Source organism: Nannospalax galili, unplaced genomic scaffold (genome assembly GCF_000622305.1).
Source record: "Nannospalax galili isolate Female #2095 unplaced genomic scaffold, S.galili_v1.0 scaffold625, whole genome shotgun sequence".
Taxonomy (NCBI): domain Eukaryota; kingdom Metazoa; phylum Chordata; class Mammalia; order Rodentia; family Spalacidae; genus Nannospalax; species Nannospalax galili.
In genome coordinates, this window is record NW_008353893.1 from 1,906,008 (window position 1) to 1,932,435 (window position 26,428).

At 34.5% G+C, this 26,428-nt stretch overlaps 1 protein-coding gene across 1 annotated transcript in view; it reads right to left on the bottom strand.

Annotated features, from left to right (window-relative positions):
* Positions 1 to 26,428, bottom strand: part of LOC103748363 (kelch-like protein 1) — a 137,448-nt gene that overhangs the window by 26,021 nt on the left and 84,999 nt on the right. Inside the window, exon 3 of the mRNA XM_008850979.2 lies at positions 13,581 to 13,743. Within this exon, the coding sequence (XP_008849201.1) occupies positions 13,581 to 13,743 (163 nt within the window). The remainder of the gene's footprint in view (positions 1 to 13,580; positions 13,744 to 26,428) is intronic.

The following is a 26,428-nucleotide window of genomic DNA, read 5'->3' on the forward strand; positions in this document are numbered from 1 at the left end:
TGAAAAGCAAAAGAGAGATGAGAGGAGTTCAAAACTATTTGATACATGTAGGGCAATGTGGGGTCATTTTGAGACTGACTAAACACAGTGCAAAATCCTAGGCTCAGCTAAGAAGCCAGAGTGGCTGGAACAGGGATTGAGGTTGTTGTTTGTGCTTTGGGATTGAGTCAAGGTGAGTGACACCTTTCTCAATGCATTTAGCTCTTAGCCCTAATGGAAGTCTTGTGGACATAGTCTCATAACAAAATCATCAAGTAAATGAATGATAGGATTTATTATCATTTAATACTATTAGATGCTATCAAAGTGTTCATTAACAATGAATATTGTTTTTAACCCACCAGAAGACTTATTTTTACATTTCTCAGTTTCAAAATAAGTGCATAGGAAGAATGTATTACACAGGATATTAAATTCTTTATGTCTTGGACTTTCAGCTTCCTTTTTTCTAGAATATGATGTTTAAGCTGCTTTTAAATCATGGGTAAAATTTTTTACAAAAGCATTTCCATGTCCCTGTTGAATGGCATGATAAAATGTTTCTGATTTCTTGAGTGTCTCTGAGTCACTCTCATGTCTCTTTGCTTGATTACTCAAAAGTTGTCTGCTGACACTCAATCTTGTAATATGTCAAAGTTAACAAATAGAAACATTATAAAAGACAAGTATTGGACAATTTAGCTTGCAAAATCACTCAGAAGTGAAACAATTATTCACTCAGAAGTTTTTATCATTTTAGCACTTCATGAAATCTGAACCCATTTATTTCTATTTTGCTTAAATTGAACACCTAACTCACAAGAAGTATGCTATTATTCTGAAATATTGTCAAAACTTGACTAAATATATTTGCAGAACTATTGCATAACTATCTCCCTGTGGGGTATGTAGCATAGTCCCTAGTAAAAAGTTTATACATAGCAATTTACTGCATTTTTGCTATTGTTTTAAAGCAGGTGCTGCCTTCATGATGCTCTTCCTGATCATAAACATCACATAAATCAATTCTAAATTACTATTTAGTTACTTAAACCTAGCCTAGCATTCTTGTTTTGTTTCGCTTCTGTCTTTTTTTGACAGGGTCTCTGTATAGCCCCAGTTGGCCTGGAACTCACTGTGTAGACCAGGCTGGCTTGGATCACAGAGAGCTACTTGCCTCTACATCTTGAGTGTTGGAATTAAAGGCATGGTCCACCACACCTTGCTTGGGTTATCATTCTTGATAAGTGACAAGAAAACAATCGTGCACAATAAGTCAAATTTATCTTTTTTCTTGAACTGTTTTTAATTAATTTGTATCAGAAAACTTTATTCGTTTTATTAACTTACACATTCCAAAGTCATTTGAATATTCTTTATGTGCAAGACTATGACATTTTCAATCAGAAATATTTAATTTTTTTCTAATATGTATAAATTAAAAAAACCTCTTTGAATAGCTAAGCACTTTCTTCCATTAAATACAATTACAATTATACCCAGTTTTTTATTTCATTTTTATTTGAAATTTTGTGAATTTCATCCAATATATTTTGGTCATATTTAGATTACTTTCCTATCTTCTCTGCCCTTACTACCATTCACCCAATTTCATATATATATATATTATATCTTCCTATACTCTTCCTACACTCTACCATATATATGTGTATATATATGCAGCTATAGAGTCAGGTTTGTGTCTCCAGTTGCACTTTGACATGGGTTCAGCCTCAGAGATTATTTTTAACATAATAAATGATATATGAAAACTCATACATAATGCCTAGAAAAAGCAATGGCACCATGTCATCTACTAAGACTAAATCAAAAAGAAATAGAATGTGTGAACAGACTGTAAGTCATTGAGCATCACAACTAACACATGCTTGTTCTAGATTTGAAAAACAGAACAGTATTTTAAGCATCCAAACAAAAAGAAGCCCAGAACTAGTTCCCTGCATTGGTAAATAAAGAGAACTGATACTGGTAATGCAAACTTTTGCCCAAAATGAAGAAAGAGAATATTTCAAAACATAATTTAAGAGGCCAACAATAGCTATAAAGACCAATGCCAATTGAAGACAGCACAACTCAGGAAAACTGGAGGCCATATCTTTGGTGAATATATATTAAAATACAAAAAAAGGTAGGAGCAAATGAATTTAGTAGCACATTAAACAGCCAGAAATATTTGTAAACATACTGCAAATAGGAGTCAACACACAGCCATCCATTAATGCTGTGTATATACCACATTTACAGAAGTTTAAGTGTCATATATCACAAAAGCACTAATAAAAGCCTTTCAAAAGGTCTGTCAGACTTTACAGTAAAACCCTCCAGGAACTAAGAATTTTAATAAGTAGATAAATAAAAATTAATTATAATATCATATACAAAACCAAATTTAACAAGTGGAATATCTATTTATGTAAGATCAATGAGTCAGTTATAAATACCCATTTTCCTGTTTTGGAATATAAGAACATGTTACAATTAAAAAAACATCATACTCTATAAAAGTTTCATATTGGACCTATTCACGTAATTTTCAGTAATAGCATTTATTAACATATACTTTACATGGAAACTTTTCCATAATATTCACAGATGGTATTATCAAATTCTTTGACATAATTACACATGATGTAATCAATACCTTCCAGAATGAACTCTAATAACACAAGGCATATACATTGAAGAAATATATTCAATGCATAAATCAAAATATTATCTTACAGATATTTATTCACACAACTGATAAAGATATATTATACATTAATTTACAAATACTTAATAACCCCTAAACTTCATTACTAATGTTTTCTTATTGGTATATGATATGGTTTTCACATCCTCAAACTATGCTATGCTCTACAGAATAAAAGGTAATTATTATAATACAATAACATAAAAATCATTACTAGGAAAATTGAAAGCATGAAATATACAATATTTATTTTTATCATAATAGAGAATAGAAAAAGCAATTAGAAAACTTGGAGTCATTTAAAGAGATCACATGCCTTTGTAGATCATTTCATGGCTGCATTATTAAAATCAATAGTTACATTTCCACAATAGAAAATAAAATCAAATTTATTACTTTGTGAAGAAAACTTGTCACTCAAAAATTTCTACAATTCACCTATTTCTAAACAAAAATTAAATAATTAAATTATTTTTAATAATTAAACAAAACATAAAAGTAAATGAAAATAACAATATATTTTTCCTAAAATTATAGCAACCAAAAAACAGAACAAAACATACTCTGAGCAATTATAATAAATGCTACTATGTACACACAGACTTTTATGATCAACTGTGCACAGTTATCCTCTGATCCCCCTTTAAGTGTATGTAATCATAGTGTGAACTTCATGCTTCCTTTCCCTGAGAGGGCAGATGAGATAGATGTTGGACATCACAAGGGCAGAGAGAATTCCAATGCTCTTGGTAAACGCAGTGAGAACACAGATACTGACAGCTGAAAGTTTCACAGCAAGAAAGAAAACATGACATTTCAAATCAGAGATGAAAAGTGAGAAAAAAAATGTCAGATGAAGAAATATGGGAATTTCCTTCACAGACAAGGAAAGCATTATGTGTAAAGACACAGGTGAGGAAATGTTTAATTAGCACAAAGATGAGTTTTATACAATGTTCACTAAGTTTCTATGCCTTCATAGATAGTGACCAAGTCCCTACTGAAGTCAGAGATATTTTATATTCAAGCATATAACTTACAGCACCTCAGGGAAATTAATCCTGTGTTTTTGAGTAGGTTTTCCATGCTGAGACTTGGGCTGCTCCCTACTTCATTTACTTATTTGTTCATTCTCTATTTTTGAGAATAAACAAATCACAGAGCCTTGTCATGATATTATGTAGCATAGGCTGGCTTTTAACTCACAACAATCTTTATGCCTCAGTCTCTTGAATACTCCAATTACAGGCATGCATACAATACCATGTTCTGGTCCCCAGTCTTAACCTCATCATCACTGTATGAAGAACTATGAGGTAAGTGAGATTTTCAACATCCTCCTAGGCTGATGAGTTAATCTGCTAGTTTATTAAAGCTGTCAGAAGGCCAAATCTCCAGGTTTCCAGAGCGAAACACTTGTTACTTTTAAAACCAAGAGGGACTTTGGAGTCTTCTATTCCCATCAATTCTCATGACCCCTTAGTGCCATCATGATGATGGAGAATGGTTGAGGAGAGGACTGCACAGCCACTGAGTTTACTTCATACCTGAGTAATCCCAAGTTTAGGAGTGTTATTCCTTTAAAAGGAACTTTCAGCAACCTGCTGAAATTTTACCCTCCATGAAATCATTACTTTTATTTCAGGAACAAACCTATTCTCTGCTCTGAAGCAAGATACAATCTCTACCTTATATGGTTCTTGATTTACAAATATCCCTTAAAGAATGGTGTGAATAAAAATGCCATTACTCTTGTTTGAAAATATCCAGTAATATTTAAATTCCACAAAGAACTACTAGGCAGTCACCTGGTTCTGGTGTTCCCAGGTAGAAGTTTGCTGTCCCAAGCCTCTGATGGAGGAATCAGAAGAGTAACAGAAAGACGGGAGGAACACAACTTGCCTTTGAAAGTCTTTGTCTTACCCTGCTCCCTTTTCAGATACATTTGTCAAAGTTTATGCACATGACAATTCCTCTACTTTATTTCAGATGTTCATATCACTCATAAAGATCTATGTATATGCTCTCATACAAAAAGGAACAAATGGTTGGATCCTGGTATGTAACACATGACTAATTCAAAAGGAGACCTTATCATAAAATAATAACACACCAGCAAAAAGCATGAACTGTCATTGGGAAACAACGAGAAGTTCTGCCACAATTGTACCCATTCTTCCATTTCTCTGTGTCCTTGTAAACCATGCTTCCTGTATGCTATATGCCTGTTTACCACAGAAACACAGTTACTTCTAATTTTTTTAAGCATTAAAATCAAGTTGTTTTTCCCCCACTGAAAAATCTTCCCTTAGGCCATATGGTCTTGATCCCTGAAATTTAACTTTCTCATTTATCTATATCTTCTTACATACAATTGTTTAACATTTTGTATACTTAAATGAATGCTTTAAAAATTGCTTCCAAGATCAATATTAAAAACGTCTAGTTCTGTCTAATTAGATTGTAATCATGCAATTCATGCTAATGTTATTCGGTTTCTTGAAAACAATGATTCTAACCCTTCTTGCGAAAAACAAATGTTAATGTTACACAAAGTCTGTAGTGTTGTACCTCTAAAGCAACTCCATAGATCCAGTTTGGTCCTTTGTTTCTTAATTCATGGAAAATCCTTTAATCTGATCCCAAGAGGAATCTTGCAGGCAGTGGAGTAGATACTTCTGTTTCATCTGTTCAGTGAAGCATTTCATGTGAGCTTCTTTCAGGATTTCAATAAGCACCCTACCGCTTGTGTCCCTGCTTACGCAGAAATCTTCGTGCAGGTTGCAGTCTGCCTTAGAGTTTCTACTATCACACATGGCTGATAAACAAGTTCGACTCAACTGTATTTGCTAGAATGTGCTGGTATTTACTAAGGGAATAACACTTTAAAATGTGTACATTAATTTTGTTAAATTCACCACATTACAAAACAGTACAGTTTACCCCGAAACCTGGACAATGGTCACTTCAAGCCTAATCCCTTTCCAGTGCCTTCCGAGCTCCACTCTTCACCTATTCTAGTTCTACATCCTCCTTTTCCTTGTTGCTTTCTATTTCCCTTTATATGGTTCATGATCCTGGAGGGTAAATTCGAATGTTCTTTTAAAATATTATTCTGAACAGTACATATTATGAAAATAATAAATATATAAAATGTGTTCTCAGTCAAGTTAAAAATATTCATCATCAGGGCTGGAGAGGTGGCTCAGTGATTAAGAGCACTGGCTGCTCTTGCAGAGGATCCAGACTCAGTTCCTAGCACCCACATGGCTGTAACTCCTATTCCAGGGGGATCAGATGCCATCTTCTGACCTCCATGAACATTGCATGACATAGGTGCACTTATACACAAGCAGCAATATATTGGTACACACAAAAGTAATAAATAAAATATTTTTAAAATATTCATCAATGAAAATGTGACAGAGAAAATCACCTCTTTAAGTTCCACTGAAACAAGACCAACAAAAGACAGAAATTATAAATCATGGCGTGGGATCACAAAAGGAGGAAAAATTTAACTAGGTGAAGCAAAAGAGGATTTATGGAAACAGTGAACATTAAATAAGAATTTTGGACAGTTGTGAATAATTCAAACTATTTTATCGGTGATTCAGGGAGAATAAACAGCAGTGTTATTAAAATTTTTATTGAATTTGTGATTTTCATACAGTATAATTTGATGGTATTTAGATTCTCTCCTCCATCCGCACCTCACCCGCCCAATTAAACATTCTCCACTATGTAGACAATATGGCCCATGGAGTCTGATTTGTGTCCCCTCATATCCTTCAACATGTGTCTGTCCACTGGAGCATGGTCACCCTACAAAGAGTCCATTACCTGTAAGACCATGTACCCACCCTCAACACCCCAAACCCAGCAGCCATCAGTTGCCAAAAGTTACTTAAGTTGGATTGGGGTATTTTTTAAAATTTGTGAATGAATTTTTCTCATATACAGTCAACAGTGTCCTTTTGGTGCTGATCTTCCCACAGGTAATCTGATGCACAGGAGGAACTAAAATAGCAACAGAGTAACTTAGAGAAAAAATGCCAGTGTACTCAATTATAAGGAGAAGTCTAAGGAAAGGAATTAGGTGGACAGTGGGCCAGAGGAGTATAATGATTACAGTTGTTATGGAAAATATGGAGACAAAATATAGGTAGAAAGCTAACCTTGTAAAAGAGTAATGGGTGAGAACACCAAAGAGTGCTCAGGAAGTTGATGCTTGTACAGCTGGATGTCAGACGCCAGGGGAGATTTTGAGGATGAAGACTGGGCAAGAAATTGTGGACTCTATTATAGAAGGCAGCATCTTCCACTCTGAAGTCTGGAGGCAACTGTCATCAAATAGGCAACCAAATGGAAGCACTCCTTCATGCTGTTCTTTATGATTTAGAGACATTGTTTATGAAGTCATCCTTTTGAACTACTGGACTATATTTGAGCCACTCAACTCTTGTAAGCAAATAATAATAATTTTATATTTTATAGAGCACTTCTATTCTTCAGCCAGATAAAATACGTATAAAATCAGAATACAACTATTTCTCTTCTCTTTTAAGTCATTTACTATGTTTTTAGCTTGGCCAGGTTGGTATACGATCTGGAGCTTATTATCTACCAATCAATTGTGTTTACTGTTTCGTTATTCAAAGTAAACTTAAATTGTTTTTTTTTTTATATTTTATACTCTGGGACCTGAAACAGATTGTACTTCCACACTGTAATACTGCCCTACTTGATGAGATCTGAGAGGTCAATATGTCATCCTAGTGAGGGCTGAGGATGTATCTAATTTGTTACACTGCTTGCCCAGTATGTATGAGACTGAGTTTAAAACCAGGCACTACCTAAACAAGGTGTGATCTCACAGTTTTTAATAGCAAAATTTGGAAGTAGAGGCAGAAGGATCAGAGTAAGAATGAGTCTAGCCTTTTCTCTAAGAGACCATCTTTTATAAACTCACTAAAAAACAAACAAATCATTTTTCTAATAGCTAAGATATGAATTCCCCAGTGTAATAGTTAGATGAACACTTTTTCTCCTCTTTTATTTTTTTAAATGTAATATCTAAAGTAGAGTGAAGCTTATACAATTAAGCGTTCCAACTGTAAAAAGAATATCAAATTTTGGATATAAAAAGAGAAAGTTTACACTACAAAGGATGGGCCTTTCAGATTACAGAACTAAGTTTATTATTGAGACATGGGAAAGAAAGTAGACGTGCATTTCTCTTTCATGATTCTTGACCATTTGTGTTTCATATTGTATATAAATTAAAACTACCACAATTATTATTAAAATGAAAATTTGAGCCAGGTTTCATGGCACATTCCATTAATCTCAGTACTTGAGAGGCAGGGGCAGGTGGAAATTTGTGAACGAGGCCAGGTTGGTCTGCATAGGAGTTCCAGGCCAGCTAGAATTACATGTAAAATGCTGACTCAAAAAAACAAAACAAAACAAAACAAAAAGTAAAAAATGAAATATTGAGTGAATGGATGAATCCATGATGAATTATAAAACAGAACTGCATAGCTTGGTTGTTTTTATTTTCCAGATTATATAAAGATGGTTACAAATATTTAACAAAATTCAAGCCAAATTTTTGATGTGTTCAGATAGTATCAGCATCTATATTTTGAGTTAACAGGAAAACAAACAAGAGGAAATAAATTCATATAAAATGGAAGGATTCAAATAATTTACCAAGGCAACGATCAAAGTAGAAACACAAACACACAGATATACACACACAGACAACCCCCCCCAACACACACATTTTTGGAGTGTGGATGTTTAAGATTGTGAACCAATTCCACATTGTAACGTTTGTTAACCTTTTTGTTGTATTTTACTAAATTACCAAGTAAATTTTTGGTTTTGCTAACCTAAGATGATTAAGATTACTATAGACCCATGAGTTTATTCTATGTTATTGGGAGGTTGATTATAACTATTTCAGAAAATCTGTACTATGTTGGTATTTATGTTAGAAAGCATCAAATTTAAGCCCTTAGAAAATTTCTTTTTTTAAAAAAGTGGTAGTATAAATAACCTAAATTCATGTTGACTGTACTTTGGTTTTACTAGGTTTAATTGGGAGAATTATCCAAAAATAATTAAGAATTTAATAGTAGGATATATAGGACATTAGTGATGTGAAAATAAGAAGAAAAATTCTATTAGTAGAAGTGAGTAGAAGCTCAAAAAGCTGACAGAAGTGAGGCTGAAACAATTTTCTGCTATGGTTTTGAAATAGAGATCATTTTGTAATGATTATGTTTCTGTCTAACACTGGAAACCACCTAGACATTAAGATTTATGAAACCACAGAATCTTGGGTGTGTTAAAGCATAGTCCAATTTTAGGGGAAATATATCTAAATCACTGATGTATTACTTTGTTTTAAAGGAGAAAGATGTTTTGAAGTTTAAAAGGAAATCTTTCAAAATATTTTCCTACATGAAAACAAGCAATATAAAAAGAGAACTGTACTTAAAAAGAGAACAATTCTATGAATAACTTTGAGAATTATTAATCTCTCATTTTACTATTTAGGATGAGTGACAGTACTGGAGTAGAGCATGGTTGGTAAAGATATTATCAACTCTAGTTGTAAAAAATTAGCCTTTGTACTGAATGCACATTAACGCATAGTAAGCTGGGGTAAGGGAAGAAGCTGGACAGAAAGTTCAATTATAATAATATGTCAAAATTGTGACAGGAGTGCTAGAGAGATGACTCAGTGATTAAGAGCACTGACTCCTCTTGCAGAGGACCTGGGTTCAGTTCCCAGCACACATGTGGTGGATACCACAATTTCCAAGGCCAGTTCCAAGGTATCTGACACCCTCTTTTGGCCTCCATGGACATTACATGCATGGGTGCAGTTACACACATGAAACAAAACACTCATACATATAAAAGAAGAATGAAAAAGAAAATTTTAAAAACTTGTGACAAGAATATCTATCCATATATTATTAATATTGAAGGAGTTTTACTATAAAATACACCTATGCTTAAAATTTAAGCATAAAATGATGAGAATAATTAGCTATAATCCAAAGTAATTATCAAAACAATGTAAATAGTACATTGAAACATTAATGTGTGTGCATTTTCATTTCAAAATGATATGACAAATGAATTAAGATAATGAAGGGGAAAAGAGTATTGTGCTTCATGTTGAACAAATTTTCTGTCTCAATCAGATAAACATTTTTTAAAGTAATACAGAGAATGATTCTCTTATTATCACTGTAAGTGGCAACATGGCATTAAACAAATGACTCAAATATTACCCAAAGAATATATTTTTGTATAGAGAAAGTAAAAAGGAACAGTAAGTAGAATTTCTTCTGTGACAGCTATGAAAATTAACATTAAATAGAATAGCTGTTCTATTATTATAACTTCTACTATCTAGGAATAGATATGTATCTGTTTATGCAACACAAGGTAGCTTTCATTTACTGTTTAACAGAAAATAATGTAAAATTGTACTTTTAACTTCTAAAATAACGTTTTAGTGATTTTAGTGAAAATGTTGCAATAGTACATTAAATTACCATTTTCAAAAGAACACAATTAAGCACTGGAAATGATATTGATAATATAGCCATTCTCTGTTTTTGAGTAAAATGACAGGTGTAACAAAAATGAAAACATTTTCTATTATAGTCACTGAACTATTCAACAAAATAAAAATCACACTTCTAGGAGATTGCCGGATGGGCACAACTACTTAGTAGAGAAACAGTTCTAAGAAAATCCTTTTACATAATTTACAGATGAGATTTGATTGAAAAGAATGTTTTAGTTACTCTTTCTGGAAATTGTCTACATTCCTAGGAAGTTAATATAAAAACACCACCAACCCTTTTCATGTGTGTACAATCCCTTCACTATGAAATCAATAAGGTATCCATACTTTTTAATCTTTTCCACTCCTGTGTATCAACTTTGTAAAACAACCGTGAAAGTAGGAGCCTGGAATTTTTGCTTGATACCTATAGTCAAAAGACATCTAGCAGCGATGTTTTCAGGTGTTGTTCAATATTGAAGGCTGTACTGGTGGACTGTTTGAAAGAGAATGTTATATTATAGGAAAGACATATACCAAAGGTATGTAAGCCAATATCACCATTATCTAAAATTTTTAATAAGTCAAATTGACAGGAATATTCCACTTTTGGAATTGTTTAAGTGTGGTCCAACTTTCTCTTGGATACATTTGAAATTAATACTGGCTAATGACAATTTTATTTTATTAAAATGGTTGAGAGTAGTATTTGAGAGCATTTAAATGCATTATGGAAAATGAGTAACAGTTTTTAATGTTGTATCACCAGGCAAATTACAGACAATATTATATTTGGAAACAAACCAAGGTAAAGAAAAACACAGGCAATAATGATACTGACAGAAAGGGTAGACAAGGTAGAATTAGTAATGAAGCTAACGTTTACAAATAACAAATTGGATAAATAAGAATGCAAAAGGAGTATGTATCAATGGAAATGTATGATTATTAGAAGCTTTGTATGACTACTACTGTCTCCTCACATTTAGAATCTTGGTGAAAAATAATTTTAAGGAAATATATGTGTATGATTTGTATATAAAAAATTTACAGTCATTTCATTCTGCTGCTCAGTAAAATACTCTTCTCATGTTTAATGAGAGTTCTGGCAGATAAATAATTGAAAACTTGTCTACTGAGATAAAGATATTTTTATGTTAAAATACAATTGCTTATCAACAAATATTGATGCAAATCTTAGGCAGTATATGAAACTTAGCAACCTATATTAGTCACTTTTTTGCTGCTGTGATAGAAACACCAACCAAAGCAATTTATAGAAGGAAGGGTTTATTTGAGCTTATAGTTCCAGAGGAATTACAGTCCGTCATGGCAGGGAGGCATGGTGGCTGGAGGTGGCTGGAGCAGGAGCAGCAGAAGTGAAGCTCTCACATCATCACCAGGCACAGGAAGCAAGTGAGTAACTAGAGATCCAGCAAGGCTTAGAACACTCTAAGCCTGCCCCCAGTGACATGCTTCCTCCAGGAGAGCCACACCTTCTAAAACCTCCCCAAACAGAGCTACCATCTGGGGACAAAATGTCCAAATACCTGAAGCCTATGGGGGACGTTTTCATTCAAACAACCACAGAGGGAAAGACAGACTTACTTGTCATCCCTTTCCTGAGTGCAGCTAGCACGACATGAGGGGAGATACTAGAGTGGAGGGTGGAAATGCAGTGATCAGAACCTTGCCTCAAACCTTAACACTATGCCTGTACCAGAAAGCTCAGGACTTAGTAGATTCCCACTGTACCATAGTTCCCGCCAGTGTACATGACCAGAGTCTCTGATCCAAATTCTCTGACAGGCTAGATATCAAAGTCCCTGGCCAGCAAAGTGCCTGCAGGCTTCAAGTCTGCCACATCACTAGGTAAAGTCCAGAGATAATGAAATACAGAGAATGGAACTTTGATGGCGTCACAAGATATTTGGAGATCAATTTGACAATAGCCAACCTACATAAATACAGGGTGTCAAATTTAACTATATTGGCAATTGTGAAAATTTAAAAACACAGATGTTCTTAGATGGACTTATTTAACAAACTTTATTAGTAAACAATTATTTCCACTATTTATTTGAGAGACCTTTATTTATAATAACAACGTACCATAATAGAAATTGTATATTCACACACACATAATTTAGAAATAAAATTAGATTATCAAAGGTTAATAAGAGTAATTAAAATGAACAAAGCAATACATATAATACTAATGAGTATACATAACAAATGTATATAGCTTATGTCCTGGTATATAACCAAATCAAAGAAAATAAAAATCTCAAAATTTATTAAGCAAATATGGCAATCCAAGGAAACAGAAAACAACAGCACAGAAGTGCAAAGGGAACTGGAAGTTCAAAGTCACTGTGTTGAGTTAGACTTTGCCACATTTGAGTCATAGATTAAAGGTCTATTATGCTAATGTGTAGTGAAAAAATTATAGAGTAAACAAGAATAATATCCACATAATCCTTTTAGGTGAAGCTTCACATTAATTCAGTAAGTTTTTACATTTTACACAGATTTTTCAGGAAGTCTTAGCAAAGGGACTTTGCAGAGGAAAGAGATGCTGGCCGACCACACTGAAAGCTTTTGAATTTGTCTGTTTGCAGTTCTACTAACTTTGCTTAGAACCATCATTTACACATGGTGAAGGGGCTGAATGTTGCCATCTGCTACCACAGAGATACTAGGCAATGAGCATAATTTTGCTTGTTACACAAAGGTGGAATACTGAAGTTATTATTGGTTTCTGCTGGGTAAAAGACCAACACTGAATATTAACCCCAAGCAGAACCCTGGCACTCACAAAGAATTATCTGACCTAAAATATCAATATTATTGAGTTTGGGAATTTATGATTAACAGGTGATAGGAAGAGGCGGTACGCAGTAAGCATCAAATATTTAGTAGTCTTTTGAAGGCTACTTGAAATACCAAAAAGTATACACATATTCTTATGACTCACACTTACTATTTCTTGGATTATAAATTATTATCAAGAAATTTCAGGGTTTGTTTTGTACAGTGAGCACACAAGTCTTTCTTTGATTATTATTCATAAATATTTTCAACTCAATTACTTTTTCTTCGGTTATTTTTTTGAGACAGTGTCTTCAGGTAGCCCCAGCTGTTCTGGAACTCACTATGTAGTTCAGGCTGGACTGGAAATCACAGGGATTTGCCTGTGTGTACCTCTCAAGTCTGGAATTAAAGGTGTGCACCACCATGCTTGATCTTAATTACTTTTTTAACCTTTAAAATATTTAGTAAAAATCTACTCACTTGCCATTCAGTGCCGCTACTCCAACAGTGCTCCTAGCAATGGACATGCTGGCTACGTATGTCCACTGCTGACTCTGTGGGTCCCACCTCTCCACTGTGTTCAGATAGCTCCAGCCATCATGGCCTCCCACTGCATAGATAGGCCCTTCAAGCACAGTGACTCCTAAAACAAAGAGGAATCAAGTGAACAAACATTGTGGCTATAGTGAACAATATGATTTTTTTTTGTCTTTTTGAGACAGGGTTTCCCTGTAGTCCAGCCCCAGCTGTCCTGGAACTCGCTGTATAGACCAGGCTGGCCTCGAGCTCAAAGAGATCCGCCTGCCTCTGCTTCCCAAGTGTTGGATTAAAGGCATGTGCCACCAATATGATATTGTATACAGTAAATAGTGATATGAAGGTAAATCTCATGTTGTTTGTTTTTATTATTCTAAAATATCTACTAAAACTAAGATGTAAATAAATTTCATATTTGTTATTTGAAGAACCAAATAACAGTATGAAATAATGGGTGCATTCAGCATAGACACTATTTTTTAAAGCGTTATATCTGGGTTGGGTGGTACACATATGTTATTTGAGCAATAGGAAATCAATAGCCTAGGAAGAAAGATTGGCATTGGGTCTAGGCCAGCTTGGGCTATATAATGATAACCTGTTTGAGAAAGACAGGGGAAGTGGAGAGAGCAAGAGAGAGGGAGAAGGAGAGGAAGAATATTGCAATAAGAATAAGTAGAAATTATGTATTAACTGAATGGTTCTATTAAACTACAAACAACAGGTAAAGAACCCTGTTGACTTTTTCCATGTGGCTTTGTAGAGTGGTTTGGGAGCAGGTCTTGAGACTTCTTTTCTTATTCTATTTCCTTGATTTCGCTATTTGAACTTTTGTGTTTTCCTATATGAACTTTGTGATTTATTTTTCCCCTGCTGTGAAGAATGGCATTCCAGTTAATCAGGACTACACTGAAATTATAATTTGCTTTAGGTAATATAGCCATTTTCACAATATCATGCCAACCGATGACCATGGTATATTTTTAAAATTCTACTGTCTTCTTCAATAACTTTCTTCAGTGTCTTAAGATGTTTTCTGTAGAGAATTTTCAGTGCCTTGGTTAGGTTTATTGCCAGGCAATTTTTCTTGAAATAGGGATTCCCCGTAGCTGTGCTGGTACATCAGACAGCCTTGATCTTTTAAAGATCCACCTTCCTCTGCCTCCCAGGTGCTGGGATTAAAGTCTTATGCCAACATGCTGAGCATAATTTTAAAATCTTTATTGATTCTTTGAGAATTTCCTACAATGCATTTTTATCACATTCAAACTCACTTCCTAATCTCCACCCTTACCACATTACTAAAGACTTCAAGTCTATATTTTTAATTAAAAGTCAAGAGAGGTCAGGAATGCAATGACATGAAGGGGGAAAGAATAATATAGTACAAAGGATTATTTGATATGGGTAATAGAAGGGCAGGGCAGTGGAGGGAATATGTGAACTAAAGGTCTTTAGAAAAAGCCATTTGGAAACCTACTACTATAGAAACTCCTTAAAGCATGTGTGTGTGTGTGTGTGTGTGTGTGTGTGTGTGTGTTTGTGTGTGTTAAAGGAGATTAAAAGCAATTATCTTTGTAACAGGAGGGACATTGCCCCTACATGACATCATAGGCTAGCAAAGCAAAAGCCCACTGCAAAGGATGGACTCCCTATTTTGAAGCTGCTGACTAGGGGTTCCATAGACCCTCAAACCATACTGGCCTTGTCCCTGCTCTTGTTTACCCCCAGAAATTGATGTAAGACCCTATTGCTGAAGACAGTACAAAAATGAGTCATAGAAAAAAAATACAAGGAGAAATCAAACTGGTACTGACTTCAAAGCTTCAACTCTACTGACTTTCATAGTGTTGGATGGTGCTATGCATGTACTGGAAGAAGAAAAAGTCATTAACCTTACCCCGCTGTGAATTTTGCTTGAACCAACGACAGGTAGACTGGCAAGATAGACCTCTGGTGTGGTAACGGCATGTATGTCAGAGTAATCATCCACTTTTGAATTGCATTTAAGGTCCACTTCATAGGATGGAGCCTATACCTGATACTGATTTCAGGCCTAGGTACCTGTGTTAGACAAGCTGCAGACCATAGGGGATAACTTAATGTGATTACTCTGATAAATAGATACAGTAATATTAAAAGTGACTCATAATGACTTATTGCTGTACCCATATATTAATGCATCGCTCAACTCTCCACAGAGAAAGTTCCTTATGTAGTGGATGGTGATTAACACAGAAAGTCGTAACTAGGCAAAGTTCAGAGAATATGAGTCAGCAGAGCAATTATCCCTCAATTGGAGACCTATATCAAATTTCCAGCTCCAAAGGCTAAGGAATCATTGTGGAAGAGGTAGTGGAGTGATTGTACGGGCCAGAGGTGGTAGATGATCAGAAGGAGAGAAAATTTTCCAGACAGCTAGGAAATTACTCATATGAGCTCACAGTTATGATGACAGCATAAAAAAAGTGCCCCAAATCTCAACCCAGACAAAATCCCTGTATAGACATGGGAAAATGGATTAAAAGAACCAACCCATACCTGACACTGAGGAACTATTGGAGACCAGTGGCTGATAGGAAGGGGAGAGTTAGTATTTTTTAAGGATGTGGATCTTGGTAGGTTAAACAAATGTCTTTGGATGATAGGGGAGGAGATCCAAATATTATCAACATATATCATATGAAAGTCACAAAATTAAATAAAAGTGAAATTATAAGAGAATATTAAAGATGTAAACATCTTTCTTTTGGAGACAATGTCTTACATTGTAACCTGGCTGGCCTGGAACAGTGCTGGTCAGGCTGGCCATGAACTTATATATATCTACCTGCCTCTGTCTCTAGAATGCTGTGATTAAAGGAAAGCAAGGTCATATCCAACTTAAAAATATAGGATTAAAAAGAGCAAAAGAGGACAGAAAGTTGAATTGGTAGAGAAAGGAATGTGGGCCTGAAAGAAGCTGGGGAAGAGGGGGTGAATATAATCAAAATACATTATAAGAGATTTTCAAAAAAATATTCAAATATGAGAAAGAAAAATTTGAAAGATTTTCTAATTAAAATAATTATAAACAAAATATGTTGTTTGAAACGTATTTTGGAAGAATCAGTCGATATTTAATGCAAATAATAAAATTTGATAAGCCATTAAATCTTTCAACACAGTTATGTATTCATTTTCTTTTAAACATATTAGTAATTTATCATATGTCTACAGGAAATATTATGGACTCTATATTAGAATGAAGAATATGAACAAAATGTATGACATGTTGAAAAATTATATGCATTGCTTTTATAACTAGCTTAGGCACAGTTAGTGATACTACTAGGGCTACAACAAGGGCAAAATGCAGAAGAGTGTTGTAATTAAGAACGCTACTCAGTAGGATGATTGTCTGGGTTTCTAGCTCAATCCATTATTACCACCTGAATGACATTGGGAGAATGTGTGAATTCATTGTATACTAGTACCATCATGCTTTAAAAGTATGTAACATTTGGGAAAAGGTCACATAAAACATGCAAGTTTTTATGTCAAATAATAAGCTGTAAATCAATTTGTAACATAAATAAAATAGTCCATGTCCTGTGTTTTAGGAATGTGTTAAGGACTGCAATCAAAATGACTGTCAGATACATCTTCACCCTGAAATCTTAAATTCCCATGACAAATAGCTCTAGTTATAGTTAAATAATTGAATAAGAAATGCATCCCCAAGACTGATGTTTTATTACCTATGATTATGAAATTCACATTTTCTAGAAAATAACTCATACTTTATGCTTCCTCATTATAAAACATGATATCCTTGCAACTGCCCCAGGATTTTGAACTCTACCTTCCTTATAATGTTGTTTGCTCATTTATTGCAGCTACTCTGACTCCTGTGCAAAGGATCTCATAAAGCTGAGTGAATAACTGGACTAGAATAATTTCAAAAGTAGGATGATATATTCAAGTTCTTTCTTGTGTTTACCAAAAATATATTTGTTAGAGGAGTAAACACACATTGGACAAAAGGCAGAATTTTTTTAACAAAAGCTGCTGGTTACATGTAGAAGAATGAAACTAGATTCCCTCTCTCTCTGTCACCTTGAACAAACCTTAGATACAAATGGATCAAGGACCTCAACATAAGATCCAATACCTTGAATCTTATAGATGTGAAAGTGGGAAATACATTGGAACTTTTATACACTGAAAAGACTTTTCAAACAGGACCCTGAGAGCACAAGCATTAAGACTAATAATTGACAAATGGGAACCTAGGAAACTAAAACACTTCTACCTTCCTAAGAACACCATCAGTTGAGTGAAAAGACAACCTACAGAAAGGGAAAAGTACTTTACTAGCTATACATCTGACAGAAGGTTAGTATCTGCACTATTTAAAGAACTAAAAAATGAACGTCAAAAAGTGAACAACCCAGTTAAAAATTAGGACAAGGACATAAACAGTGAGATCTCAAATAATGAAGCACAAATGACTGAGAAATACTTTTAAAATGTTAAAAATTTTAGCCATCAGGAAAATGTAAATTGAAACTACTGTGAGATTTTATCTTGGATCTAAAAAGAAAAAAAATAACTGATGGCAAATGCCAGTAAGGATGTGGGGAAAGGAGAACACTTGTTCACTTCTGGTGGGAGTACAAACTAATGCAGCCTCTATGGATATCAACGTGGGGGTTGCTCTAAAAGCTAAAAATAGATCTCCCATATGATTCAGCCATACCACTCATGGCATTTACCCAAAGGACTCTGTGTCCTAATACAGAGATATTTCTTCCCATGTTCATTGCTGTCCTTTTCACAATAGCCAGGAAATGGAAACAACATAGATGTTCATCAACTTATGAATGGATAATGAATGCATGGTATAGTTACACAACCAAGAATTATTCAGCTGTTAAAAAAATTAAATTGTGACATTTGAAGGTAAATGATGGAACTAGAAATAGTCATATTCACTGAGGTAACCCAGTACCAGAAAGATAAACTTTGCATATTCCCTCTCATAAATGGATACTAGCTTTCAATCTTTAGATTGGTATTTATCACCTAGAAAATCCATAGAGTCAGGAAATTAATAAGGCTTCATGGGAGTGATTCATAGAAGGGGAGATGGTATGCAGTAATATAAATAGGAAATGGGAATGATAAACAAAGGGGAATTGGTTTAATGGGATGGAAAGTCAGAGGATAGGGCAGAAAAGGGAATAAGAGAAAGGGTAATTAATACTAAAGGTCTTTTGAAAGAGTCACATGGAAACCTATATAGAAGCTTCTTTCAATGTACACATATACAATATAAAAAACAGTTTAAATGTATCTATCAGATAACAAGGACTCAGTGACCCTAGTAGATACCACATACTAGCCTATGCAAAGCCCAAGGCCAGGAATGGACTATCTCTTTTGGATTTGTTGACCAGAAAGTTTCCTCAAATCCTCAAAAAATATTAGCTATTGCCATTGCACTTTATTTCCCATCAGAGCTCGATGGTAAAACCCTATTGCTGAAGACTCTACATACCTAAATTGAAACTACATTTCTGCTGGCTAGCTTTCATAGCACTAGAATGTGCAATGCATGTCACTGAAAGAGAAAGGAAATTTTCAGCCTTACCCAGCTGTGAAAATGTGAGCTACAATAACAATTGACTTGGCAAAAAATGCCATGGTGCAATAATGGCACAAATATTACAGCAGTAATCAATCAGCTTCTAATTGTATTAAAGGCCTGATTTACAATGGGGAGTTCATAACTGACAATGTTATGAGGGTGCAAATCTGTTGGTAGACAAATATCTGACCATAAGAAAGCAACTACTACTGTCATTCTGCTACACAGAAAAAATATTAAACTGGTTTACAATGACTTATTGTTATACCCATTAGAATAATAGATCCCTAAACTCTCACAAGAGAAGGTTATTCTTAACCAGAGGCCAATTGACACAGAGACCCAAAACTGGTCAACATTTAGAAAAGAAGAGACAGTGTTTTCCAGTGTGATAAGCCCTAAATAGGATACCTATATCCCACCTTCTCCTACCAAGGCTCAGGGATCATTGTGGAAGAAGAGGAAGAAAGCTTACAAGAGCCAGCAGTGGTAGATGAATAAAAGAAAACTGCATTATCTGGACACTGCAGGGGGAAGTTGCACATATGATAACAAAGCACTTATGACAGCATGCACAAGGCTTATGCAAATCCAAACCACATAGGCGCCCAGTCCTAGCGCTGTCTCCTGGCAGCTGATTGATAACTGGCAGAGGAGGAGCCAGAGTTCCTTAATGGTGAGGAATCTAGTCATTAAACAAAACAAAATGTCAATGGAAAGTCTCATCAATAGAGTAGATCAAGTGGATGACAGATTATCGAGTTTTGATAACAAGGTAGAGCATTGGATAACTCAAAGAAAATGTTAAATCTAAAAAGGAATACAACAACTCAAGAAAAGGACTTATAGGAACTTTGGAAATTTATCAAGAGACCAAATTGGAGTTAGAGACAACTCAGGAAGAACCAAAGTTGGCGGGTGAGTACAAAACAAAACATAGTTTTCCTGAAGGAGCATAGCAATCGCACTATGAACTCATAGCAGTTGTTACAGCAGACATAAGACCTGACAAAATCTCAGCATGGATGGTGAAGGTGCGTAAGATGCCCCAGTCCTGGCTGAGTAAGTATTGGTAACTGATACCTGATGGAAGAATGAGAGTCAGTTTCCTTTAAAGGGGTGAAGGATGGTAGGTTGACCAGGTTCCAGGGGATGGACCTCTACCATAAAGAATAGGCAGATGACAAATAGGCCTTAAAAAACATAGAGGACAGGAAATGGGACATAGAGATGTTGGGGGTGAATCATAGTAGAGATGAAGGAGGGATCTGAATATGGTCAAAATATATTGTACCAAATTTTCAAAGAATAAATAAAGTACTATTTTTAAAAGGCTGAACATACAACCCCCTAGAAGGTAGAATTAAAATAACTGGTAACAATATTGGCAATAATGTTGAAGCACCAGAACTGTTTGCAGGACTAAATGCGACATTGTGGAAAAGTTATTCTCAGTTTACTTTCAAGTTAAACATAAGCTTATTCTACCTATACATTCCAAGGGAAATAAAGACATGCATTTATAAAGTAATAAATAAATAGATAAATAAAATACCTGAAATCTAGAATTTTTCCTCTTGTTTCTTTATAATTTGACATAAAGAAATATTAAATAACTCATTTGTATGTGCAAGTACTTTTTTTACAAATGAATTCACAGATTTGATGTCATGTGACACTTTTATATGATCATTCATTTTCCAATTATTTGTTTGCATCATTTGAATGCAAAACTCTTTAAGAAAGGACAGTTTGATAAGTACATATAACACAGTCCCAAGTTACAAATGTACTTTTGCTGGTGCATACTGAAAGATTCTCCTACTTCCAAGTCACTCTACATGCTGCCAATACAAAAATCACCATAACATAGATTTGTGGGAACCATCTTGCTCATACTCATATCTTGACTTCATCTCCTGCTATGTAACTTGGTATTATCCCATCTTGACAATGTCATTGTCACTTAAAATTCTTTCTCCTTTGATGTACTGCCTTGAAAGATGTTCTCACACAGCTCAAGTGAGGAATTATGGCCTTCACATTAGGTCTGTATCAAAGAGCAGATTTTCTGTTTTTCTGCGGGGGCCTGAGGCCAGGGGCGAGGCAGGATGGCGCCTGGAGGAAACGGCCAGGGCCTGATCAGACTTGTTTGGAGCCTAGAAGAAATGGCCAGAACATGGCCAGACTCGTTTTGAAGAATCTCTGATTGGCTCCTGCCATTTCCGTGCATCTTGGCAGTTCGGGGGTGATCACCTCCAGAACGCTATTCTGTGCTATGGAGAGGAGACTGCATGTTCAAGATTGACCTTTAACATGATTGGACACTTGGTTGGGGAGGGGATTTTTCCTTTGTGGTTTTGGCCTTCATAAGCCCTGTAACACCTAATAAACAAGTTCTTGCTTGAATGGCTCCCTGTCATGTCTGATTGTCTCCCTGGGAGGCTGCGTGCGGGTCAGGGGCAGACAGCTCACCTCCCTTCTCCCGGCCCTCCTGTGTTGGAGCAGGATCCCCGACATTTTCTGCTCTTTTCATGATATTTTTATTGTCTTTACCAATTACTTTGTAATATTTCACTTATTTCAATCCTTATTATTATATATTACTCATGATCATTATTTTGTAACTGTATAATATTAACATTTTTTATGAAGTAGTATAATACACAAATCTTTTATATTCATTTCATAATAACACAATATATTCTTAATTTGATGGGTGAAAATTAATGTATTTCTTTAATGTAATTTCAATGTTTCTCTAGATTTGTATTTATTTCAAAATAAATTTTTAAAATATCACTGCTTTATATAATTACATATTGAAATTAGTAAAATTAATTTAATAAGATTATCTTGTCTAACTTATAAGTACAGTCCATTGATTCCATGTTTATTGCTTTTCAAAATTGCTAAATTAAATAAAATTGAGGTAATGATTTCATATTTGTACAAAATGCATATAAAGCAGGCAGTGGTAGAAAGATCATTAATTTTGAATTTGACTGTTTACATTGAGTCGAATCACTTAGTGGCTGTAAGATTTTTGGAAAATGCCTTAACCTCTTAAAATCACATTTCATCAGTATTTAATTACAAAGCCTTCTTGTCATTATTTTAAACAACAGTTTATGGTATAATTTTATTCTAATAGTATGCATAACAAATATTTCAGAGGTGAATTTCTTCTTTTAAGCTGATCCTTTTAGAAATATATTTTTATTTCTTTTTTTGAGAATATTATTCTTGTACATAATGTGCTTTGGTCAGCAGAATGACTAGATGTTAGGGTCTATTGCCAAATAAACTTTGATGATTAGGAGCAATAATTTTCAGAACAATTCTAAATAAAATAAGAAAGTTCAAAAATCAATTGTAGGCTAGATATATTTACATCTAATAATTACTTTAATGTTACTTTCACAAAGTCTAAACAAATTAAAGTCTTTTGATTTGACTTTGTAAAAAAATTATGTTCATTTGAACATAATTCCCTTTCTATTTGTGTCTAACTTCAAATTCTTTGTTTCTCTGAGATAAACAGAAATGGAAAGCTCAAATAGTTATGGTGATGTGAGGTGCTATATTATCAGAACCTCCATGAAAGTCTTTGAGGTTGATTTTCCTCTGGTGGGCTGGATAAGAGGTAGTCACACTAGTGTCTAGAATTCAATATCTGAATTTTTAGAAATATTAAATACTTCAAGTGACTATTTGGGTTTCCATGGCTGGTTTCTCAAAAAGCCTAAAAACTGTAGAAAATATGATTTTGATTTTACCATGTTGACATTAAACAGGGAATCCAAAGGAATGGATTGTTGTCTGCACAGAGACATTAATGAGGAAAGGGCAGGTTTACTACACTTTCACAACAACACACTGAGCATTGAGCTCACACTGACTTTTACTGTATGTCTTTTTCCATCCAACAGTATACTATATCAACTCAAATGAGGCAAAACATGCTTACAAATTTAGGTGGGCTGATGAAAGCTTTATTTTTGTTTTATATTAACTGAGCTTCATCTCAAGAGATTAATCTTCATTTTGAGTTGGGTTTTACTGTCAACAAGATAAAAACTCCTAGATAATTTCAATGTGCAAGCAGGATTACAAACTGTTACTAAAAGGAAAAGAGCACCAGAACAAATGAGAAAGGAGAATCCTTTGTAAACACACCCATCTCTGTAGAATTGCTGGGGAACTGCCAAATTAGTTAAAGGAAACTCTAAATGATATTATCTAAAATGACAAAAGACATGGAGGGCAAGGTAAATGTGTGAATATTGATACATTTATTTGATTAAATAAATATGTTATTTCTATTGTAAATTTATGAAAATAGAGTAGAAATAGTGATTGATAGTGTTTCTAAATGTATGTCCTTGATAATTGATGAGAAACAAGCCAGCACATAACACAAGAATATAAATAGATGGATGCCTGAAAAAATGGAATGAAGAAAATTCCAAGAGGATGAATAGTTGGATAATATCTGCATGGATTACATAAGGAATATATACATGGTATGACATATGCTATAAAATAATTCTTAGAACACAGAAATATCTTGCTATATAAGTATACACACTCATAACTTTTTTACTAAAGCTAATTAAAAAGAAAAAATAATAATTAGCAAATGAAATACCAGCAAATGGTAAATTAAAACATAACAAGAAAGCAAACCAAGGGTTCACATTCAGAAATATATTTATAAATTAGTGAACTCATAAATATGATATTCTATTGGAGGGTGGAACGGTAGAGGAACAATGCAGTATTTTCCTGAGAGAAAATGACTTGCAGGAAGAAAAATACTAATGCAAATAGTACAGTTAAAATAACCAGCAGTAAAGAGCGCTGGCTACTCCTGCAGAGGACCTGGGTTCACTTCCCAGTACTCATGTGGCAGCTAACAACCATCAGTAACTCCAGTTCCAAGGAATTTGATGCTGTCTTCTGACCTCTGTGTGCATTGTATGACATGGGTACACTTATGTGCATGCAGGGAACACACTCAGACAAATAAAAAATAACAGTATTTTTTAAATAAAAAAATAATTTGATTAAAATTGCATATATTGACTGAATCTTTCAATTAATGGAGATAGATAGTAAAATAAATAATATGCTCATCAAGGTCATTAATAAGAAAATGAGGATTCAAATTAAGACAAGAAAAATATTAGAGGGTATAAAACAAGGATAATGGATCAAGGATATTAACCACACTACGTCATGTAAAAAACAAGTTGTTTCTTAAAACAGATACCCAGATTGGCCTGAGAAACAAACAAAAAGAAGTGAATATTTTTATAAGAATCTATAAAGCAGTGAAGTGCTAAGTGTGGTAAATAGTATGAGTAACACAAAATAAATAAATAAATAAATAAAAAGCAAATAAATAAGGTTGGAAATATGGTTCAATCAGTACAATGCTAGGCATTCAAGTATACAGACCTACATTCTCCCTAACCCATGTAAAAACCTGGGCCTTGTGACAAGCTTCTAATCTCAGAGCTAGATCTACAGAGGTAGAGACATAAATTTTCTGGGGCTCACTGGCTAGCCATCCTACCTTACATTATGAGTTCAGGGTCAATGAGAATCCATGGGAATTGACAGGAAAGTTTGACCTCCGACTTGCACACACATGCACACAAGACTGATCATTCAGGAACAATTACTCACAGACACACAAAAAACCAAACAACACAAATTAAAAACTAGTATTTTTGACCAAAATCTCAGACCAATATTATTTTGGTTTGATGTCTGTTGCTCTGATCAAATACCTTGACCAAAATCAACTTGGGGAGGAAAGGGTTTATTTGGCTTAGAAATTCAGATCATAATTCATCCATGAGGGAAAACGGCAGGAACCTGGAGGCAGGAACTGAATCACAGACCAGGAAGGAAGACTTCTAACATGCTTGCTTCTCCACCCTGTGCACACCCTGCTCTTTTGTACAAACCAGGACCTCCTGCGTGTTGTGGCACCAGTCAAGTGGACTGGGCCCTCCCACATCTCTAAGTAATCAAGAAAATGCCTCACAGACATTTCCATAGGACAATTCAAATTAGGAAATTCTCCAGATGTGTCAAGTAGACAGCTGAAACTATGCAGCACAAATATAGAAGTACCTAAAAGGCTAAATTTTCATACAGTTTATGCAGAATTAATTACGAAGCTAGATTAAATCACCTTGTAAAAGAATTAAAATAGTATGGGGCTGGAGAGATGGTTCAGTGGTTAAGAACACTGACTGTTCTTACAGAAGATCCTGGTTCGAATCCCAGCACCCACATGGCAGCTAACAACTCTCCTTAACTCAAGTTCCAGGGGATCTGACAGCCTCTTCTGTCCTCTGCAGGCATTGCACGACACAGGTGCACTTACCTACACATAGGCAATACACACATACACATAAAAATAAAAAATACAAAAACCAAAGACTTACAATAGTAAATTCATATAGCGTATTCTATTAGAAAACATAAAAAATATAATCATAACAAAATTTAAACATGTATTTATTCATTTTGAAAAATAAAAGTACAACTATCTGTAAAATTGAAAATAAAATTAATTTATTTGACTTAATTGATGCATAAAACCTTACACAAACTTGATAGGCCTTAACATATATAATAGAATGCATTAAATCTGGTTGGGAGGGCTAGAGGGGTGCAGATGGGGGAGGGGTATAAAATTATTTATTAAGATGTCTTGTATGATGTGTACAAAAATTCAATAAAAGTATAAATTAAAAATGCTGCATGATTTTAACAGAATAATACTCAACTTTTACAGCTACTTGAAATGTAGTCAAATTGGAAAGAATATATTTAGAAACAATTGAGTCCATTGATTTTTTTGTTTAAATATTTTATTTATTATTTTTATTTTATGTGTGTGAGTGTATTGCCTGCATGTATGTGAGTGCACCCATGTTGTGCAATGCCGTGGAGGTCAGAAGAGGGCTTCGGATTCCCCAAGAACTGGAGTTAAGGATGGTTCGTAGCCACCATGTGCGTGCTGGGAATCGAACCTCGGTCCTCTGCAAGAGCATTCAGTGCTCTTAAACCCTGAGCCATTTCTCCAGCCCCCAATTTTTTAAATATTAGAATTGAATAGACACAAAATATGCATATA